A 23,766-nucleotide genomic window follows, 5' to 3' on the forward strand; every position below is an offset into this window, starting at 1 on the left:
ATATATATATATATCCCTGGTAGCCACTTACATTTGCATTTTCCCTAATCCCTCAGTTTCTGTTAACCCTTAATAAACCGATTAATTCGTGAAGTAAACCTTGGTCTCGGCAGCAATTTGTGGGCGTGGTGGGGGTACATTCTAACTACCACCCTAAGATATGGTCCCGCAGCGGCGGTTCCTCCGTGAGAGGCAGCACCACGTGTGACCCTCGGTCTGATTCACAAACCCCTCCACATCGGGGTCGGGGGGGGCAAGTCATGAAACCACCTGACAGCCGGTAGCCCCCCAGTATTAGCTTGCGACAGGCCTATAGTTCCCTGGCCCTTCCTGTAGATGGGCATCACACTGGCAAGCCTTCAGTCGTGTGGGACCTCCCCCGTTAGCCAGGACTGTTGATAAATAATGGAGAGAAGCTTGGCAAGCTCCTCTGCTAGCTTCATCAATACCTTTGGGTGTATCACATCTGGCCCCATAGATTTGTGAGTGTTCAGGTGCAGTAGATGTCATTAACTGCTTCCTCCTGGATTCTGGGGATATTGTTCTCTCTCTGCTTTGGAAGATCGCTCCTGATACCTTGGCTAACATAATTTCCAAAGTGGTAATGAATTTTGTAATGTCCACTTCCCTGTGCATTCTCTAGGGCAATTAATAACTAACAATAAAAAATAAAAAAGTAAGGCTTTTTAATTATTTGTTTGTCTGGTTAAGCTATTTCATGTGATAATTCAGATGAAATAAATTAGGTCTATCATATTGTTCTTTTTCACTGTGGCAGTTTCATTTATTTTTTGGAGGTTTTTATTGTTGTGGGTTTTTTTTATTGTTGCTGTTAAAATGTTTCATTCAAGATTGTGTGTTTCTAAGGATATGCAGAGCCATTGAGAAGAAAAGTTGTCGCTGTGAAGCAGGTAAATATGTCTGACTTCCTGGCTTCTTCAGTGAGTCCACAGTGATAGGTTGAACATGAAGCAAGGACTATTGGTGAGAAGGATCAGGTGTCACTGAAGCCATGACATTTTACATAGCTCTGCAGATATGACTAAGTGTACAGATACCAGCAAATGCCTTAAAAATGTTAAGATATTTAATAGAGAAATATGTAGCAAGAACCATAAAGAGAACTGAAAAGTCACCAAAAAGTAAAGGGCAGATAGAACTATTCCCATAGTTTACATGGAACCCCAATGAAAATTTGTCCAAGTGGTGAAGAGGTGGGATCTGACAGAAGTATTATCAACAGGCTTTATTATTCCTATTATTTACTCAGTTTTCATATCTGAAAATTAATACAGAATTTTTGCCTGACTTTGACTGGTTAAAGATAGGGCATCTTAGATGGGAGGAAGCAGCTCCCTGTACATGGGATCTTTTACTAGGCTCATGCCAATGCTGGCACAAGCCTTCTCGATTAATGCCAGAAAGAGAATGTGTGGAAAGGGTAGCCTGCTCCACTTCTTCACTCTGACAAGCTGTATCAGCTAAGCAAGCTGCCCTGCAGAAGCAGAGAACACAACCTGATTTCTGCTTAGTTTTCAGAGCTGACAGCCTAGTCTGCATGTCCTGGTCACCCTGGAAAATTTCACCAGACTCATCTGCCTTTGTTGGAAAGGAGGCAGGTGGCTGTGGCATTCAGTGCTCCTCCTTTAACCTTGACAAGGAAAGATGAATTTCAGTGTTAACCAGGTGAAAGGCAGCATTTCTCTCAGCTGAGGGTTAAATCCTCAGCTATTCTTGACAAAGTGATAGAACATTGCTTGTTAAAACATTGCCAGAGACACCTAAGTTCTCAGTGATGACAAAAATGTTAATGAGAGGATTGAATCAACTGAGTCAAGGATTAATGCAATGGGACACGGAAAGTGAAGCAGATCAGTATCACTGCATTGCATGACAACGAAAAATAAAAAGACATGTTTTAAATAATTGCTTACATGAGATGCAGGAAGTAGATTCTGATTTATATCAGTACCAGTTTTATACATGGTGCCAAATACTGCTGCTTTATTTAACATTACATGACAGACTTAGGAGAGGAAACCAGTTGATGGTCAGGCAATTAAAGACCATAGGGTTCAGATTAGCAGGTAACATCGGCAGATACCTGGGTCTAGTTCCTGCTGTAAACATCATAAAGAAAGAGGTAGATAACAACAGTGCTCACCTCTGTATACAACATATAGAGGGTAGTGAAAAGTGACATAGAGGGTAGTGAAAAGCATTTTGGCAAATCTAGTTGGTATAAGTGAGATGTAACAATAGACTTAGTCCAAGGTCAAGAGGAGAGCATGGAAAAGTCCTGCTAGTATTCTGTGTATACAGTAGAATCCAGATAATTTACAAAAATGTGCAAATTTTGTTCACATATGCTATAGGGCTTCTAAGCCAAACACCATTCTTGTCCTTCTGCAAAGCAACAAGATTAAACCACTGATACTAGGAAGAGTTTCATAATAGTAAAATTAATGTCTAATTAGCAATTATCTATTGTTTCCTGTAGTGTCACTGTCTGGTTTGAGGGGCACAGGCTAATTTTATTTTATGAGGACCTAGAGAGAAGATGTTGTTTAGGACCTTGAGGGACCCAGCAGGCAGAACAGAGAGGGGTCAGTATTGCCTTCAATTTCCTGCCGTTCCCTTTAAAAGCCAAGAGGACAGAAAAGCCTGCCCCTTCTTCCTTCCTGCCTCCCTTCATTAATCCTCATGCTCCTGCCTTTACTTCACTATACTCCCTTGAGGATTTGACCCCATTGGTAGGAAGAGCCCTGGCCCCTTTTTCTGAGCCAGCTCTGCCACGAGGGACTTTTGGTCACTTATGTGACCAGTGAAATCAGGTTTTGTACCTATTAGTATGTTTTTCATTATTATCCCATATTTTTCTATCCCTTCCCTCTTCTAGTAAGGCTGTTTCCATTTTAATTTCTAACCTTACTTACACCCCATTTATCTTCCCCAGGAAGGTGAGGGCAAGTAATAGGGAGCAGCAGGGTTCTCTGTGTTTTGGTTCACCCTGACCACTAAATAGAGACAGTTACCCTGATTCTATTCTTTATATGGAAAAAAGTTCAATAGCAATTGGGAGCAACAATCTAGTGAATTATGGCTCTTTTCCCTTCACTCACATCCCACTATGTTGTAATTGAAGGATTTGAGTACCAACTAGATCTGTGATGTCAACCTATGGTGAAAGTTTCATTTTCAAATATGACACAATAAGGTCTGAAGAGAAAATTGGGAATTGTGAGTGCATACATAAAACTAATGTTATTTGCAAAGGATGTAATACACTGTCTATAACTAAAAAGGCAAGACCTTTCTTGAAATGTTAGATGTAATTGAAATGTGACATGGTTTGGTCCTAACCTGACAAGAAAGAACCAGCCATGTGGCTACTCACTCACTACACCCCATTCTCTCTCTCACACACTGGGATGGGGAGAACAAAGGCCAACTAGAATCTCAGGTCAAGACAAAAGACAAGGAGCGTTTCACTCACCAGTTAAAATCATGGGCAAAACAGACTCAACCTAGGGAAAAACAATAATTTGATTTTACACTAATCAAACTCACACAGGACACAGACAACACAAAGAGCAGGGCTTGTATATGTTATCCCACCCCTCCCTTCTTCCTGAGCCCAAATCACTTTGTTCCTGGTTTCTCTCCCTCCTTCCCCCCAGCAGCACAGGGGGACAGGGGATGGGGTTTAGAGTCAGTTCACAGGCTGGTAGTTCCTGCTGCTCCTTCCTCCCCAGGAAGAAGGATTCCTTACAGTCCTTCCCTGCTTCCCCACGGGGTCCCTCCCATGGAAGAGAGTCCTTCCCAAACCTCTCCTTCACGAGTCCTTCCCACAAGGTGCAGTCCTTTAGAAGCAGCCTGCTGCAGCATGGGCTTCCCACAGAGTCATGGCCTGCTTCAGGAACAGTCATATCCCATGGCGTGGGGTCTTCCACAGTGGTATGATCCAAGTCCATTGGCAGCATTTCCACATTAATCCCTCCTGGCACTGTCAGGGAATCTTCCACCACATTCCTTCATGAATGCAGGTGACAGCCTGCCATATCCTCATGGGCTGCAGGGGAAACTTCTGCTTGGGCTTCTTCCTCCTCAACCATTGGATCTTCATCCCAGCACTCTCTGCCTCTCCAGCTCAGCTGTCCCTCACTGCTTGCTCTTCTGAGGTCTTATCTCAGTTCTTTCATATGTTAATCACAGAGGTGCATCCATTGTCTCTCTAATGGCTCCTTGGCTGGTTTTGGAGCTGTGGGAGCTTCTGAGGTTCTTACCAAAGCCACCTATGGGGCCCCTCCCCCCCTACCAAAGAACCTGCCAAACCAAACATCCAAACCAGCACAAAATGTTTGATCCAGAATACTTGTAGCTAATACTTCAACCAGTTAGTCTTAAACACAGAGAGTGTTGGCAAGTTTCAGACTGTTTTTTATCAAGAAACGAACAGTTCGTAGAATCATGGAATCACAGAACCATAGCATGGTTAAGGCTGGAGGGGACCTTAAAGATCATCAGATTCCAACCTCCCTGGTATAAACAGGGACACCTCACACTAGACCAGGCTGTGCCAATCCCAATCCAACCTGGCCTTGAATGCCTCCAAGGAGGGGCTTTCCACAACCTCCCTGGGAAATCTCTTCCAGTGCCTTACTGCCCTTATGGTGAATAATTTCTTCCTGATGTCTAAAATAAATCTCACTTCTTTCAGTTTAAAACAATTATCCCTTGTCCTATCACTGCCATCTCTGGTGAAAAGACCCTCCCCATCTTTCCTGCAGCCCTCCTTCAGCTACTGGAAGGCTGCTATAAAGGGATGTTAATGTGGCATTGAAAGTACAAAAGTAATATGTGGAATCATGGCAAACAGTGAAGAATGACTTTTCTGGTTAATGCGATTCATGTACATTTTATCACATCACAAGTTTCTTAAGCATCCTCCTTCACAGAGGGATTCTTCAGTATGCCTGGATGACTATGGGTCAAACACTGTGGGCTTGAGTGTGATTATTGATCAGCAAATGGAGAGACTGTTCTTACTATATTAGTTTATATCCAGTATGTTGTGTGATAGGAGGTTGTACAAATTAACTAAGACAAAAATATCCTGTTTTGCTATAAGGGGTTCTTAACAATTTAGAACTTTTACAAAGTCTTCTTAATACCATTAAATTAATACTATTAAATTAAATCTTGTTTATGGATTCATAACATAGCATAGTCACTTCTTCTGTATTAACAGTTCTTCGTGATTTATTGATACTGAGTCACTATTCCTGTGTGTACATGTGTTTCTGCATGATTTAGTGAGATATATCTCAGAAGAAAAAGAAAAAAAGTCCAGTTAAATGTGATTCTTTTTTGTTCTTCACAACAAATTCTGGTTTTCTGTTCTTGTTCAATTATTATAGATGTTATCAGTATATATTTTTAATGGTCATGATAAATACTGAGTAGCCCTACACTCTCTTCTCATTCCACAGAAAATCAGATTAAATGGTTAGCTACAATTTTTCAGTGACAGTAACACTCTCTCCTGTGTAGCTGGACAGATATTACAGAATGGACTAAATAGCCTATCTCCTTCAATCACCTTTATGATATCTGAAATCCTAGTAGCTAGTGAGGATTAAGCCCTGTCTTGCTCTCCCTACAAATCAGTAGCAAACCCTGGCTTGTTCTCAAGTTTTCAGAAGGAAGCCATGGAGGTATAACCCTCACATAGGCAATAAAGCAAAAATATCTTCTTGTGCCATTCACTTCCCCAGGAACCAGGTGAAAACTTTGAAACTTCTGATTCAGAGTAATAGCCGATAATGGAAACTGCAGGTCAAAAGGGTGTCTAAAGGCAACTGCATTCATTGTATTGCAGTTGAGTGAAAAAGCCTGGCCTGAAATCCACTGAAATCTAAGGGGAAGAAAATTGTGATCAATGGGTTCTGTCAATATTTTCTTCAAACTACAAATTCCATCTACAGTCTATAGCAGTGTCTTCATTTAATAAATGTTGGATATTGCCTCAGATTCAAATGCAGTGCACAAATACAAAATACAACCTTTGTGATAACCTTTCTTGTACCTGCAGTCGTATCATATTCACAAAGTAGGAATCAAATATTGCACCAAGTACAGGTTGTTCACAGATTCACTGTGGACCACCAATTGTCTTGAAAAACATTCAATGTATTTTTTTTCTAAGATTGGTTTATTCCAATTGGACAAAAACTCCAGTAACTCTTTATGAAAAAAATTAGTATTCTGAGATCTTTTGTAATGACCTTCCTACTGCAGACACAGACAACTCATAAGCTCACTTTTTACCAGAACTTGGAAATACAGTATAGGGAGAAAAAAAGGCATTATTATAGTTTTATGTTAATTATTCAGGTGATTTTAAGGATAGTTGTATAACTAGATAGTTGTAGAACTAGATTCTTTTTGACATTGCATGGCTAGGACAGTTGCTTTCCAAGTATGTAATAGAAAAAGAATGTATTTTAGCCAGGGTGAGGTACAGTGAAAGCATTCCAGTGAAAAAGAGAGTTTAACAGGAGGAAAGCCATTCCAAAAATACAAAACTAAGCTTAGTCCTTGTTCTCTGCTGGCTGCTCTTTGTCAAAATTATGTTCTGCCTTCCAGAGAGAAAATCTCACAAGCGTATCTTCAACTTTTACAAAGAAACTGAAGAATTTCTTGTATTCCTATGCTGTACATGGGCCATAGATTAAATTTTGACTCAGAACCTGTACTTTGAGTGCATACGCAGGTTTGTGGTAAATGTGTATTCAAGCTTCTAGCCAGCTCATATTTTGCCAGCTAAGGAGGTCTCTTGTTCCTTAAAAATGCTGTCTAGATCTGGACAAAGCAGAGAAACAAAATAATCACATAGCTTGCCTAAGGCTTTTCTTTGTAAGGAAAGCTTGTAACAGAAATAGTCTTGCAGAGCTTTGTGCCTTTGCCCTCTGCACTTTCCCTCACAGTCAGCAAAATATAAGGCACAGTATTCACATATTTTGGAGCTGCAGAGTAGAGGTCCTTGGTGCTGCTGGGCATAGGGCAATTCTTTATTATGAGCAGACTCTGTCCATTCTGCCCCATGTTAACATCAGCATTCAGAGCAATGTAACCTCCCTGTATCTTACAGAATACTTGTAGCTAATACTTCAACCAGTTAGTCTTAAACACAGAGAGTGTTGGCAAGTTTCAGACTGTTTTTTATCAAGAAACGAACAGTTCGTAGAATCATGGAATCACAGAACCATAGCATGGTTAAGGCTGGAGGGGACCTTAAAGATCATCAGATTCCAACCTCCCTGGTATAAACAGGGACACCTCACACTAGACCAGGCTGTGCCAATCCCAATCCAACCTGGCCTTGAATGCCTCCAAGGAGGGGCTTTCCACAACCTCCCTGGGAAATCTCTTCCAGTGCCTTACTGCCCTTATGGTGAATAATTTCTTCCTGATGTCTAAAATAAATCTCACTTCTTTCAGTTTAAAACAATTATCCCTTGTCCTATCACTGCCATCTCTGGTGAAAAGACCCTCCCCATCTTTCCTGCAGCCCTCCTTCAGCTACTGGAAGGCTGCTATAAAGGGATGTTAATGTGGCATTGAAAGTACAAAAGTAATATGTGGAATCATGGCAAACAGTGAAGAATGACTTTTCTGGTTAATGCGATTCATGTACATTTTATCACATCACAAGTTTCTTAAGCATCCTCCTTCACAGAGGGATTCTTCAGTATGCCTGGATGACTATGGGTCAAACACTGTGGGCTTGAGTGTGATTATTGATCAGCAAATGGAGAGACTGTTCTTACTATATTAGTTTATATCCAGTATGTTGTGTGATAGGAGGTTGTACAAATTAACTAAGACAAAAATATCCTGTTTTGCTATAAGGGGTTCTTAACAATTTAGAACTTTTACAAAGTCTTCTTAATACCATTAAATTAATACTATTAAATTAAATCTTGTTTATGGATTCATAACATAGCATAGTCACTTCTTCTGTATTAACAGTTCTTCGTGATTTATTGATACTGAGTCACTATTCCTGTGTGTACATGTGTTTCTGCATGATTTAGTGAGATATATCTCAGAAGAAAAAGAAAAAAAGTCCAGTTAAATGTGATTCTTTTTTGTTCTTCACAACAAATTCTGGTTTTCTGTTCTTGTTCAATTATTATAGATGTTATCAGTATATATTTTTAATGGTCATGATAAATACTGAGTAGCCCTACACTCTCTTCTCATTCCACAGAAAATCAGATTAAATGGTTAGCTACAATTTTTCAGTGACAGTAACACTCTCTCCTGTGTAGCTGGACAGATATTACAGAATGGACTAAATAGCCTATCTCCTTCAATCACCTTTATGATATCTGAAATCCTAGTAGCTAGTGAGGATTAAGCCCTGTCTTGCTCTCCCTACAAATCAGTAGCAAACCCTGGCTTGTTCTCAAGTTTTCAGAAGGAAGCCATGGAGGTATAACCCTCACATAGGCAATAAAGCAAAAATATCTTCTTGTGCCATTCACTTCCCCAGGAACCAGGTGAAAACTTTGAAACTTCTGATTCAGAGTAATAGCCGATAATGGAAACTGCAGGTCAAAAGGGTGTCTAAAGGCAACTGCATTCATTGTATTGCAGTTGAGTGAAAAAGCCTGGCCTGAAATCCACTGAAATCTAAGGGGAAGAAAATTGTGATCAATGGGTTCTGTCAATATTTTCTTCAAACTACAAATTCCATCTACAGTCTATAGCAGTGTCTTCATTTAATAAATGTTGGATATTGCCTCAGATTCAAATGCAGTGCACAAATACAAAATACAACCTTTGTGATAACCTTTCTTGTACCTGCAGTCGTATCATATTCACAAAGTAGGAATCAAATATTGCACCAAGTACAGGTTGTTCACAGATTCACTGTGGACCACCAATTGTCTTGAAAAACATTCAATGTATTTTTTTTCTAAGATTGGTTTATTCCAATTGGACAAAAACTCCAGTAACTCTTTATGAAAAAAATTAGTATTCTGAGATCTTTTGTAATGACCTTCCTACTGCAGACACAGACAACTCATAAGCTCACTTTTTACCAGAACTTGGAAATACAGTATAGGGAGAAAAAAAGGCATTATTATAGTTTTATGTTAATTATTCAGGTGATTTTAAGGATAGTTGTATAACTAGATAGTTGTAGAACTAGATTCTTTTTGACATTGCATGGCTAGGACAGTTGCTTTCCAAGTATGTAATAGAAAAAGAATGTATTTTAGCCAGGGTGAGGTACAGTGAAAGCATTCCAGTGAAAAAGAGAGTTTAACAGGAGGAAAGCCATTCCAAAAATACAAAACTAAGCTTAGTCCTTGTTCTCTGCTGGCTGCTCTTTGTCAAAATTATGTTCTGCCTTCCAGAGAGAAAATCTCACAAGCGTATCTTCAACTTTTACAAAGAAACTGAAGAATTTCTTGTATTCCTATGCTGTACATGGGCCATAGATTAAATTTTGACTCAGAACCTGTACTTTGAGTGCATACGCAGGTTTGTGGTAAATGTGTATTCAAGCTTCTAGCCAGCTCATATTTTGCCAGCTAAGGAGGTCTCTTGTTCCTTAAAAATGCTGTCTAGATCTGGACAAAGCAGAGAAACAAAATAATCACATAGCTTGCCTAAGGCTTTTCTTTGTAAGGAAAGCTTGTAACAGAAATAGTCTTGCAGAGCTTTGTGCCTTTGCCCTCTGCACTTTCCCTCACAGTCAGCAAAATATAAGGCACAGTATTCACATATTTTGGAGCTGCAGAGTAGAGGTCCTTGGTGCTGCTGGGCATAGGGCAATTCTTTATTATGAGCAGACTCTGTCCATTCTGCCCCATGTTAACATCAGCATTCAGAGCAATGTAACCTCCCTGTATCTTACAGCAGAAAAATCTATCATCTGTGGCTTGGAGTGGCATGTGGTTTGATCCATGGCTTGATGCTTGGTAGCCTATAGAAGCAGGGGGCAGGATTAATCTGTACTTGAACCAAGCACCACTGCAGATTACTTCCTCAGGGCATATTGGCCAGGTCATCATGTGTGCTAATACATGTGCACTTCTGTGAATGTGCATATAGAGGACAAACGTTTTCACTTCTGTGTTCATCAGAAGCATTAATACAATTAATAAATCTTTCATGAAAGCAAGCAAAGCATAGCCATCCTTTACCAAGAGTGGCATTTAACAAATCATACTAGCTGTTGGAAGTTAGCTGCTTGACCCATGCTTGTTGTGGTGAGCGGGAGTCAGACACACGATGCTCATAGAGTTATGGTGAATGCTCCATTTTATTGTTAGGTACATCAGTATATGATATATACATCAGTATATATAGGTTTATTACAAAGATCATTACGTCTTCAATATGCTAACTGATTGGTTAGTAATTACCTATTGCTCACGCATTATGACGAGCTATAACTTTGATACTTTAGGCGCTGTAGTAAGTTACTATTTGGATACTTCTTCTGCTAAACCTGCATCTTGTTGAATATGGTCTTCTTTGTGGTCTTTGTGGCATCAGCATCTCTAACTGGTCCTGCTTCAGTTCCTTCTTTGTATTCTGCTGTTACAAAGTTCCTTTAACCTGTTACTAAAGTGTCCTTTTCTCCTGTTTCTTGCTCGTACAGCTCTTCTGTTCCCTGCACGAACAGCTCTAGTATTTTTCCATGTCCATTGCTGTACAGAAATTCATCCACACATGCTTTTGTCAGCAGACACAGCAAGCCCAAAATTTAAACACTTTCCATGCAGCTGTGCAGTGATGCTGGGTGCCACCAGTCCTCTGCACGGCAAGCACTCCTCAGGATGAGCACAGAGTCTCTTTATGCCATGACTGAACTCAGCTACCTGTTCCAAGCTTACAGAAATTACGCTACATAACTGTGTAATAATAATATGTGCTACATAACCCTTCTACTGTTATGAAAGTAGCATCTCCCTATACCTTCTCCCTGGGGATTCAGGGAAGCCCTGTCCTTACACTTCCTTTCTGCAGCCAGAGTTTGAACATGTCCACTGGACTTCAATTCTAGTCTGGAAAGAAAAGCCATTTCTTGATTTTTTGTGAATTAATATTGAACCTAAGAGATTAATTTTCCAGCTAGAATTATTTGAATAGAGGGGCGGGTTTATGTCCACTGGCGATTAGCCTAAGCAAAAAGTTTTATAAGATTTTTGAAGTTAAAGGAAGAGGCTTGTTCTTTGTTTAGGTACTGAAAGGGAGAGTTATGAGCACAGATTAATGAAAACTATAGTTTTAAATTATAAACTACAGAATATTTTGAGTGGTCGGAGACTTACTGTAAAAAAACTACTACCTTTGTTAAGAAAATTACAGTCTATGCACAAATACTTTACACAGATTCCTCAATTATTCAGTAGGTGGCGGTTAAAAGCCGAGATGAGCTCCGCAGCCGCCATTTAGGCAGTAGCAGCAGCAGGGGCTGGAATCAGCCCATTCGTAAAGCAGAAAGAGACTTCAATCAAACAACAAAACCGTTAGCTAAGGCCCCGGCTCTGGGCAGAAGGAGGAGGCAGAGGGCAGCAGTCCCACAGCAGGCGCTGCAGGGCCCCAGGGAAGGCAGAGGGGGAAGAAGCCGCAGCCCTCTCGGTCAAGACAGCGACTCCTTTCTGATGGAGGAAACCCAGGGCAGAGGGGGTGAACAGCTGGTGTGATGACAGGCAGAAACTGAAGAACATTTTGAGCTTTCTCTTCCTACGCAGGTAAGTAGTTTTAATTTGTTCCTCTACATGACCTCGTACAATAAATCATAGTTTTGCATTGAGATAAGAGGTCTTTCTTTCATTCTGCTAAAATCCACAGTCCTTATTCAGGCAGAATTTCCACTTAAGTCAATAGAGTTTTGCATGAGTTGTGACTGCAAGATTTGAGCCAAGTGTCTATCTCAGAGAAAATGTCATGCTGTAAGCTGTGGCTGAGCAGGAAGTCAGAAGCTGGTCACATGCACACTGACCATTTAAAGGACTTACTTTTTCTGTGTACTGGGGTGCTGATACAGGCTTTGTAACTGTTTTTGTGAACTGCCTTTTGTTAAAACTCGAGGTGCTGAATTTTGCTCTAGATTATACCTCTACTGCTGCAGTGGTTTAAGGAGAGAATATGTTATTTTTAAACGAAGGCTAATTTAAGTTATTTGACAGAATACAAAAATGTGGAGTCTGAATAAAATAACACTACGTGTTGCTTTATTTCAAACAAATACAACTTTGCAGCATTCTGCTGACAGAGAGGCAATATTTTATTTGTTCAGTAGATTGTGCCTCTCAGTTAAATGAAATCAAATAAATCATAAAAGGCCATTCTCAAGTGTTTGTGAGTGACTGAATTCAGATGTGATACTTCCTCTCTTGCTGTCTTCCCTATGAAATGTGGGGTACTCTGCCTGCTGCAGGTCTCAGCTGCAGCTGGGTGAGCCCAGTATGGAGCAACAAGATTTGTAGCTGTATGTAATTTTTAGTGTTTTCTGGATGTCTCGTTTTCATGAGCACTTAGTCATACATGGTTACATATATGCCTGTTTATAAATGCGCACGCATATAGGTATGTAATGTGTGCATCCCATACCTTTCAATGTAAACCATAACTGATTGCTGCAATACCTATCCATATAAACAAAACTGCTGCTGCAACTGATTGCTGTTATACATTTGCCAGGATTTACAGCTTACTGTATCTAGAAAGTTTGCAGGTTTTGCAATTTTTACTTCTGGGTTAGAGGGCTATTTTGGCTTTCCCTCTCCCTGCAGTGTCCTTTTGGGACTTCACGCATGTTCACGAGCTGCCCCTCAGGGTTCAGCTATGCTTCCTAAATGCTGTAGTGTCCAGTCCTCACAGAATGCCCATCGTTCAGGGGTTATGAAGTGTGGTATCCCTCCAGGTTTCATGCTCTTTGTCATGCTGTGCACCACATTTCTGAGGCGCTTCATGAAGAGCTGTCCAAACGTGGAACAGATTCAATTACACAGCTGCAAATCAACAGCCCCATGCAACTGGGGAACTACATGCAATGTACAGCTGTTTATTTGCATCGGGGAGAAAAGATGAATGAGTGTTAAAGGGCTCTTAGGCTGGAATTTTTCTCACCATTAGAGCATCAAGGTTCTGAAATTACCTTCTCATTGAAGTAATAGAAAAAAAAGGTTTTAGATGCTTTTCAGCTAAAACCTGATGGAAGAGATTATGTGAAATGGTTGTCTGCAATGACAAATAATTTGATTTGATAAACCAGGAGGTCTCTTTCACTACTAAATACTATTCTTACTATTCACTGGAAGTTGTCCACATTAACAAGTCTGTTTGCAAATAGTTACAGGTCTTTGGAAAAAGTTTTCAGTACATCTCACATCAGAGCTAAATGAAAGCATATTTCCTTCCTAGATTGTGCTGCACTGCTGTTTACACCAAAAAACAAATAAGCCCTGAAGGTGATCAGGCTAGGTAATATCCCCTTCTCACCATGTAGAGCAGAACTCTTTGGAAGACCATATGAGTTCAGAAGCATGGCTTCTTTTGGCCAAGTGGACTAGATTATATTACTCTGACACTGTAGTCTCTGCAGTACCAAAAGAACTAGTGGATACTATATAAACTGATAATGCTGTTACTGAAGTGCTGGTTCTAGTTTCCCTTAAGGATCATCTGGTAACTTTCTTTTGTGCTAACCAGCATGCTTGCCCTTGCAAAGATCCCGCCATCCTGTGTGAAAAGCAAACTCATGTTTCATTGTGACAAGAGTGTGCAATATTCTCTCAAACTTATCTTAACACCCTGCTATAAATAGTATTCTGGTTCAAAGCAGCTGATACAGAATCACCACACTAAATTCCATATTCTCTTTTCCTCTACTTCTTTCTCTTTATAACCTGATCAGTTTCTTGCCTTTTTTATGCTTTTATTTTACATGCTACACTGAATTGCATTCAATCACAGTGTGCGTCAGTAACTATTCCGTAATATATAATAAGCTGTGTGTGAGCATCAGACCATTCTTACACTTTAACTAAAACAGTATTTGCTGTGGGAGATTTTGTTTAGTATATAGGTCTACCTCCAAGTGTTTGTTAATTTCCCTGTAATCCTTTGTGTTACGAGACCTAAATGAGCAATTATCTTTATTACATGCAGGAAGAAAAATGGGAATTTTGTGAAACATTAATATATAAATAATGGAAAGGCAATGGAAAAGGTCCACTGTACTGAAACAGAGCATATTTTATTTTACTTTTTTTCAGAAATGAATATTTGTTTTCAACCACAAAATATTGATTTCTATATAATTCTTAAAATTAGTAAAAGAGAAGGCAAGAGAAAATGTCAAAAAGGTTGTGTCAGGTCTGTGAGAAATGCCCTTTTGAATTTACACTGAGGTCAAGAGCAACAAATACATTTGAATTGAATTCTGTACCAGAGATGAAAATCAGCGTCTGATTTCTCTCACTGTGCAGGGCTGCAGTACGTCATGGCAGCAAAATGCAGTCACCCCCACCCTGACTGCAGATAATAGAATTGGTTTTAGTTGAGTCTGACTAAGTGTCAATGAAGTTACGACAGCCTTTTAGAATCTTCGTTTAAAATATGCATGTAGTAAGGCAGCCATATGAAAAGAGCAAATCCACTCCTGGGCTGCAGATATTTCCTTCCCCAAATGTCCAGTAGGTCTGACTTAAAATTAATGTAAAGCTAAGGAGACCTCTTTTATTTATTTATATTTATTTTTATTAGTCTTCCCTGAAAATCCAGAATTACACTTTTTATCTGTTCTGAAAAAATTAGTAATTTAAATAATCAAATATTAGGTACCATCAATAGCCAAAATATTGCTGTAAACACAACTAAAACATATTATAGTTTTTCTGATTTGTTGATGCAAACATTAAAACGGTACTATGTGTTACTAATGAAGTATTTTAAAATCTTTAGAATATAAGGGTTTTTTTAAATTTTGTCTACTGCTACAAAGACAAGAAACTTGAATCGAGAGAAAACTACTCTAAAGGCTAAACCTATTTTTCTTACTTCAGAATTGAAACTACTGAAAGATGGGACAGTGATGATTAGTGTGAAATTGCTTTTTAAAAAATCAGTAGGGAATGGATTCTGTTTTGTGAAAATCCTGAGATGCAGCTATGCAACTTAATTCTTAAAGAAAATACACTTTACAGTAAAAAGAAATAAAAATAAAATTTTAACCCTAAACTAGCTTATGATAAATTACACATCATAGACAGCAAATAACTTCTTTTGAACCATTAGAAACTCCTATCAGAAAGCTGTCATTCCTGTATCATATCCCACAGGTATATTTAATTGCCTAATTGTTTAAAACCCTTTCTGATTTGCAGAAAATTTTACTTGGAAGGGCAGCCTTCTTACTAGTGCCTGGAAGCATATCGTTAATGGGATTGTTTTACTGAATTAGTCGTCACGGATCCATCTGAGTCCTGAAAGCTACTGCATTAACCTATTCACAAGTTATTGCCCAACAAAACAGTTGCAATGTGTAGTATAATAGCAGGTAGGGATTTTTGAGAACCTGCCATGCAAAGCTAGGACAGCAAGACAGATAGTGGTATTCTCAATTTAAGTCACATTGTTTTGAATGGGGTATCATTTGGGCTGTGGAAGAATATTGGTATTCCAGTGCTCAGGATAGCAACTGAGCTATCCATTCCATCTCAGCAAGGAAAAGTAACAATAGGTGTTATATTCATAAGAGTAAGTCAGGAGCCTTTAACCTTGAATAGTACTGCTGTAGAAGATTTGCATAAATAGTCGCAAATTAACATTAAAGAATTCAGGACTACCGTGGAAAGACAAAACAGTCACTGGCCTTTTTACAGTTTCCTCTGCTGAAGGAAAGCAGTTTTTCGTTCCATATAAATACACACATTCATATGAAACTAGTTTGTTCCCTCTGCTGGGATTATTGTCATGAATCTCATAGTATATGGAATTTACATCCAGGGTCTCTTGACCCAAATGATTATTTAGAAAGTTTTCCTTCTTGATTTGGGATTTTTTAGTGTTTCATATGTATGATGAAAAGTCAGACTGAGTCTCTCAACCTCCTTTTATATGGGTGGCATATAACTCCATTTCTAAACTTACTGCTCTACCCAATGGCAAAATGGCCCAAATGTTGAAAGGTGAGCATACAACATTTTAATTTGTCTTTCCATCTCTACTTAGATGAATTAAAACTATTGAAAACTGAGTAAAAATTGCAGCATTTGGTCTGTTGAGCTGGGAAGAAAACTTGCCCACTTTTCAAAAAGGGCAAGAAGGAGAACCCGGGGAACTACCAGCTCATTAGTTTCACCTCTGTCCCTGGTAAGATGTTGGAAAAAAATGTTCTGAACATCATCACAAAACATGTGGAAGAAAATAATGTAACAGGGAGAGGTCAGCATGGATTCACCAATGCCTGACCAATCTGATAGCCTTCTGTGACCTTGCAACTGGCTGGCTAGATAAATGGAGAGCAGCAGATGTCATCTACCTTGACGTCAGCAAGCCTTTTGACACTGTCTCTCATAGCATCATCATTAGGAAGCTGAGGGAGTGTGAACTAGATGAGTGGACAGTGAGGTGGATTGAGAGCTGGCTTTGTGACAGAACTCAGATGATTGTGATCAGTGGAACAGGGTGGAGTTGGAGGCCTGTAGCCAGTGGTTTCCCACAGGGAAAAGTACTTGGTCTGGCCTTATGCAACATATTCATCAGTGGCCCAAACAAGGGGACAGAGTGTATCCTCAGGAAGCTCACTGATGATACCGAACTGTGAGGGGGTGGCTGACACTCCAGAAGGTTGTCCTGCCATCCAGAGGGACCTGGAAAGGCTGGACATCTGGGCAGAGAGGAATCTAATGAGTTTCAACAAGGGGAAGTGTAGGGTCCAGCACCTGGGGAAAAAGAACCCCATGCACCAATGTAGGTTAGGAGTATACATGCTGGAAAGCAGTCCTGAGGAGGATCTGGGAGTCCTGGTAAACAGTAAGTTAACCACGAGCCAACAGTTATGCCCTTGTGACCAAGAAGGCCAATGGAATGCTGGGTTGCATAAGGAAGAGTGTGGCCAATAGGCTGAGGGAGATCATTCTCCCCCTCTACTCTGCCCTGGTGAGGGCTCCACAGTTCAGGAGAGACAGGGAGCTACTAGAGACAGTCCAGTGGAGGGCAACAAAGATGACTGGGAGATTGGAGCATTTCTCTTATGAGGAAAGGCTGAGAGAGCTGGGACTGTTTAGCCTAGAGAAGAGAAGGTTGAGGGGAGACCTTGTTAAGACCGAAAAGCATCTGAAGGGTGGGTGCAGCCAGACTCTTTTCAGTGGTTCCCAGTGACAGGATGAGGAGCAAAGGGCACAAGCTGGAACATAGGAAGTCTCATTGAAATACGAGGCAAAACTTCTTTACTAGGCTGGTGATGGAGCACTGAAACAGGCTTACCAGGAAGGTTGTGAAGTCTTCTCTGGAGATATTCTAGACTTGCCTGGATGCAGTCCTGACTAATGTGCTCTAGGTGATCCTCCTTTAGCAGGGGAGTTGGACTGAATCATCTCTAGAGGGCCTTTCCTACTCTGACAATTCTGTGATTCTGTGATTATATGATTCTATGTTACTTTGCCTTTTTAGGTGTGGATAGATTTGTTAAACCTGAAACTTCAGAGGATGATAGTAAATTTTCACTAATGTTTTGGGGTTTTTTTGTGAAAGTAGCAAAGGCAGCAAATGAGGCTTTTTTACACACAAACTCTAGAAAATGACAGTTCTAAAGTATAAAAAGGAACTGCTGATTTCAATGTGCCTTTAATGAAACAGATAGGTTTTCAAGGTATGAATCGGAGACCATGCTGTACATCTGAAAAGTCAGACTTCTTTCATGTTAGTTTTTCCATACCCACATTGGTCAGAATATTGAAAGTTTATGAAACAGTGTGGTACTTTATTTTGTCCTGTTCTGTGTCTTAGTTAATGGATTGTAAGACAAAGAAAAATCAAAATTCTAATAGGTGGTATGAAAAGATTTAACAAACGCACAACTGGGTGCAAAAGCTTCACAATCACACCAAACTGTTTTCACCACTGGAGAGTCTCTGACCATATCCACACAGAGAATGCAACTGCATGATACAAAATATTTATGGAAGATTTTATCTCGTGTGATTAAAATGCCTTGTACGAGTTTTCTCTTTTGTTTGCTCTGAGCTGTATTGTTTATCTAGGTAAAACTGATGATCTTTAGGTCTAACAGACCTGCATGTGGGACAAACTAAGCAGCAACTAAGGTTGTTCCCAACCCAGGCTGGAGAGAAGCTCTATGGCGAAGGCCTTGGGGCCATGGTGGGCAGCAAGCCAGGCATGACCAGCAGTGGCCCTGGCTGCAACGAAGGCTGAACGTAGCCTGGGCTGTACAGCCAGTCAGTTGAGGGAAGTGATAATCCCTCTCTGCTCAGCACTTATCAGACAATAGCTGTGTAGTTTGTCTGGTTTCACCACCCCCAGTAGAAGAAACACATGAATAAAGGAGTGAGTTCAGATTCAGTTAAGGCTGCCATTTTCACAGAGGCTGCAGAACTGTCCCACCCTGCAGTTTGAAGGACCAGATCTCGTTCAGGATGGAGAACACACAGTTTGTGGGGCACCATTAAGTGGCCCCCTATAACTTACAGGAAAGCCACAAAGAAGATGCAGTCGAACTCTGTGCAGCAATGGATGGTGGGAGGATGAGAGAACAGTTATGAGTTGAAACATAGGTAGTTCAGACTAGATAAAATGGTGAAAAAATTTGCACTGAGGATAATTTACACAGAATGACACACACACAGAATCATCCTGGTTGGAAAGGATCTTGAAGATCATCAAGACCAACCATAGCCTGAGTCCACCAACCATAACCTAATCTACCTGTTCAGTGCTTAAATCATGTCCCTAAACATGTCTATTTAACATGTCTATTTAGGCTGGGGGAAATGTTGTAGGTTTTCAGATCACAACAGGACAGAACAACCTTTCAGGGTCAGCTGTCATTGCTGACCCTGCTGTGATCATCAGGCTGGACCAGAGACCTCAGGCCCCTTCCAGCCACAATTACCCTATGATTCTATGGTCATTTCTAAAGACAGTCTGCAAAATCTCCCTAGAGCAATCAATGTGCTCTTCTTGTCACTTTAAAATTTTCCTATCATCTAACAGGAATTTATTCTACATGGAAACCCAGTAATTCATTTTTTTTCCCACTACAGATAAACACTCTCCCTCTTTGCGATAGCTAACTATGCATTTGAGGATTGTTACCATGCCACTTCAGATTCTCTTAGAAGCTTTTTTGATACTTAATACTTCATGCCATTAGGTGCTACATTTCAATTTGTTCTAACTTTTGGGCAACTGTATGTGTCAGATTTGTCAGTGATTTCTGAGTATGCTAAAGCGTGTTTACATGGCAGGAGTACACTCAGAGAGCTTTTAAAATTTCATTTCTCTACTCAGCATTTCACTGATTTTCATAGTAAAAGTCTTCATAGTTCAATTTTTTCTTGTAATTCCTAGCCTATGTATTATCTGACGCAATGCTTAAGCTGCTTCTGAGGTGAAATAGTCATGTTACTTGCCTTTTTGCTCACAAAAATCATTGAACTATAATACTCATGAAAGCTCATTCTCTGCAGTCGCCCAGGACTCTAATGTCTGTGACTGCTTTGATTTTTCATGTTCGCAGTACTTAAGTACAAATTTACTCTTAGTGGAACAGTGTCTTGATAGCTTCCTCCATTTTCATTTCTTGCTAGCTATTTTGTTTTTGTTTGTTTTCTCAACAGCATGAGCTGCTCACCCATTTTCCTTGTTCCTCACAGGGTTTTCCCTCTTAGAGAAATACACAGAGCAGTGTTTTCTTGCCATGGTTTGGGCCCAACACGACATCAAAGGAACAGTCCCATGGCCGCTTGCTCAACTCCCCCCCACACACACACTGTGGGATGAGGAGGACAGAGCTCCTGGGTTGAGACGAAGGACAAGGAGTGTTCTTCACTGATTAAGGTCCCAGGCAAAACAGACGCAACTTGGGGAAAAATAATAATTTAATTTTACACTAATCAAACACACACAGGACACAGACAACACACAGAGCAGGGCTTGCAGATGTTACCCCACCCCTCCCTTCTTCCCGGGCCCAAATCACTTTGTTCCTAGTTTCTCTCCCTCCTTCCCCCCAGCGGCACACGAGGCAGGGGATGGGGTTTAGAGTCAGTTCACAGGCCGATGGTTCCTGCTGCTTCTTCCTCCTCAGGAAGAAGTTTTCCTTACAGCCCTTCCCTGCTTCCCCATGGGGTCTCTCACATGGGAGAGAGTCCTCCACGAACCTCTCCTTCATGAGGAAGTTCACGAGGTCCAGAGCTGCTCCAGCCTGGGCTTCCCACAGAGTCACAGGGGCTTCGGGAACAGCCACCTCCCCTGGCATTGGGGTCTTCCAAAGCTGCGCAATCAAGAGTCCACTGGCAGCAAATCCACTGGCCACAAAATCCAAGTCCATTGGCCACATTCACCCCTCCTGGCACCTTCAAGGAATGTTCCACAACATTCCTTCATGAGTGCAGGGGCACAGCTGCCATCTCCATCACCAACACCCAGCACTCTCTGCCTCTCCAGTTCAGCTGTCCCTCACTGCTTGCTCTTCTGAGGTCTTATCTCAGTTCTTTCATATGTTAATCACAGAGGCGCATCCATTGTCTCTTAAATAGCTCCTTGGCTGGTTTTGGAGCTGTGGGAGCTTCTGAGGTTCTTACTGAAGCCAATCATGGGGCCCTTCCTGCCAAAAATCCCACCAAACCATTTTCCTAATAAAAGATGCAGGCACAGCAAATGTTGCAGTTAGTTCCACACATTCTATTTATATATATTTATATAGCACTGGCCTGAAAAGTAACAATATCCGAGACCCTCTTCAACTTCTGCAGTTCTTTTTTAGTGTTTATTTGATTAAATATCACTACATATAAAAAGAAATGTGTATATGCTGTGTACCTAATGAACCACTAGTGATGGCAGAACAACTTACCAGCTCTGTGAAAGCTCTACCATTTCTGTTATTTAGTAATGATGACAATATTTCTGGTCCTATTGCTTACAGGCAGATTTTGTTAAGGGGAATTGTCTTCAGGGTTCACAGAGTTTTGTGACCTTTGAAATGGCATTTGCCAGTGTTGACAATATTAGCCACTTAAAAACGTTGTGAAAATGTTTTGGGAAGCTTTCTGATAAGTGTAGCATGTCTCCAGTCACATATAATCTGCTGTGAAATAAAGATTAGAATGAAAAGGCAGACTGATCTCAGTTTACCAAAATGTACCCATTGACCTAAAATGGAAGTGGAAAAACACATGGATAACAGTCTACAAATATGTCTTAGATGTCAGCCAGGAGTGCTGTCCAGTTGTAGTGGAGATAAATTCCCTAACTACTGAAGAGGTAGCATGTTTAGAGTAGTTGACTGTCATACACATATACCAGTGTGTTTTAACGATGATATGAGGAGACATCTTTAGAAGCAGAAGGGTAATTCAGTTTCTACAATTTATTTAGGCCTTCGCCTTGTTCAAATACCATTTCCCAGATGTAGCTTTTTTATTTCTGGGTCTGTTAGTAGTAGTAGTATAAGTAGGAAGAATACTTAAACTCACAGTGTTAATTTGAAATAAATCATGAAGTAATGAAGATGGGTTTTTGTTACCAGTCCAGGCTGGATTGCAAATCCTAAATTTGCTACTGAAACAGAACATTCTGTAATCCACTGCAAATCTCCTTAAATTATTACAACTAGTCTGCCATCACTTATGTCGCATTACTATCTCTTATTGGGAAATGTATCAAAAAGTACACTCTCCACATGTGCCTGTATTAATGTCTACTGTGTTGTTTTTGCCATTTTCTTTCCTAGATTTTTTCCTCTAGCTGAGCAACAGACACACTGAGAAACATGCCTGAGCAAAGCAATGATTACAGGGTTGTTGTGTTTGGAGCTGGAAGCGTGGGTAAAAGTTCTTTGGTCTTGAGATTTGTGAAGGTGTCACAGTTTGACTCAGGTCCGACAACAATGCTCTCGATCCCCCCTCCCCCCAACCCACGTAGGGAAGGAGAGAAAGAAAAAGAGAGAGACTTGGCTGGATTGAAAACTAAACTACACAGCTTTAGTTAAAACACTAATGAATGATACAAGAAAAATATACAATTATATACAGATAGATTCAGGTGTAGGCAAAAGCCTCTCGCCTCCCCCCACCCCAGCAACTCCCACAGCACTTCCCTGAACTGGGAAGAGTCCCGAGGAATCCCGGAGCTGCTGCTGGAGAAAGCAGAGAGTTATGGGGGTCACAAGAGATCAAGCCTGAGGATCGACGGTGATGGATGAACAGAGTCCTCCCTGGACGCCGGCCATGGACGGAAGAGAAGGGGAGAAGAAGAAGGAAGGAAGTTGTCTTCTGTGATTTCTGACCTTCCTCTGAGCTTACGTAGATATATGGAATGGAATATCTTTGGCCAATTTTGCTGTCTGTCTAACTCAGCCTCCTACGGGGGGGGTCACAGATCTCCCCATAGTGTCTGAGCTGGCAGAGTGCAGGTGTGGCCTTGAAGCCTCAGTAGTTAGAAAAACATTCCACTGTCTTATCAGCCTAGCAGAACACACTGTTGCTAGTTACAAGAGAGCTTACTGAAGGAAAAAAAAATCAGTAAAAAGAAAAATTGGCTTCATCCTGGTGCAAACCAGGACAGAAGGGCACTTTCAGAGAGAGCTACATCCCTACCATTGAAGACACCTATCGACAGGTGATCAGCTGTGATAAGAGTATATGTACTTTGCAGATAACTGACACTACAGGGAGCCATCAATTTCCAGCCATGCAACATCTTTCTATTTCTAAAGGACATGCTTTCATTTTGGTTTACTCCATAACCAGCCAACAGTCCTTGGAAGAACTCAAACCCATCTATGAACAAATATGTCAGATTAAAGGAGATGTAGGAAGCATTCCAATAATGCTGGTAGGGAACAAAAATGATGAAAACCAAAATCAAGAGGTGGACAGCAGTGAAGGAGAAGCCACAGCTAAGAAGTGGAAATGTGCCTTCATGGAGACCTCTGCTAAGCTGAACCACAATGTGAAAGAGTTATTCCAGGAATTGCTAAACTTAGAGAAACGCAGGACTGTGAGTTTACAAATTGATGGCAAAAAAAGCAAACAGCAAAAAAGGAAAGAGAAGCTGAAAGACAAATGTGTGATGATGTGAAATTACACTATCAGGAGTCAGTAATGCAGTCTCACCTCTTACAATATTTATGTGAAATCTATAGACAGGAAATAACCATGTAAGACCCTATTTGTTAGTATCTGATTTAAAATAAATACTTGGAATTTTAAAAAATTAGTTACTATGGTTACTGTGAAAAAAAGCCAACAATTTAAAAAACATCTGCTCTAGCTATCAGCAAAAAAAAATCTGGAAGTGAAAGAAAGATGTAATGTGGAAGGTTTGGCAAGTCAGCTTCATATTATTTACATTTGTGTATAACATAAGGAGAAGGCAATGCATATTGTTAGAAGGTAGACAAAGAAATAGCCATGAAGAAACCTACAACATACAAATGCATGATGGTGGCATTACCATGCCTTTTAAGAATGCTGTGGACAAACT

At 40.5% G+C, this 23,766-nt stretch overlaps 1 protein-coding gene across 1 annotated transcript; it reads left to right on the forward strand.

The window, feature by feature from the left end:
* Positions 1–11,679: 11,679 nt before the first annotated feature.
* On the forward strand, positions 11,680–23,533 carry DIRAS2 (DIRAS family, GTP-binding RAS-like 2). The gene is made up of 3 exons (XM_009995687.1): positions 11,680–11,780; positions 22,013–22,138; positions 22,849–23,533. The coding sequence occupies exons 2-3, from the start codon at positions 22,052–22,054 to the stop codon at positions 23,359–23,361; spliced, it is 600 nt and encodes a 199-aa protein (XP_009993989.1). The 5' UTR covers positions 11,680–11,780; positions 22,013–22,051; the 3' UTR covers positions 23,362–23,533.
* The last annotated feature ends 233 nt before the right edge of the window (positions 23,534–23,766 follow it).

This window comes from Chaetura pelagica, unplaced genomic scaffold (assembly GCF_000747805.2).
Source record: "Chaetura pelagica isolate M959 unplaced genomic scaffold, ChaPel_1.0 scaffold163, whole genome shotgun sequence".
Taxonomy (NCBI): Eukaryota; Metazoa; Chordata; class Aves; order Apodiformes; family Apodidae; genus Chaetura; species Chaetura pelagica.

What these genes read in the sequence shown, in the direction of transcription:
- DIRAS2 (XM_009995687.1), top strand. Translation starts at nt 22,052, where the DNA reads ATGCCTGAGCAAAGCAATGATTACAGGGTTGTTGTGTTTGGAGCTGGA. An exon ending in TGGTCTTGAGATTTGTGAAG is followed by an intron (nt 22,139 to 22,848) that starts GTGTCACAGTTT and finishes CCAGGACAGAAG; the next exon opens with GGCACTTTCAGAGAGAGCTA.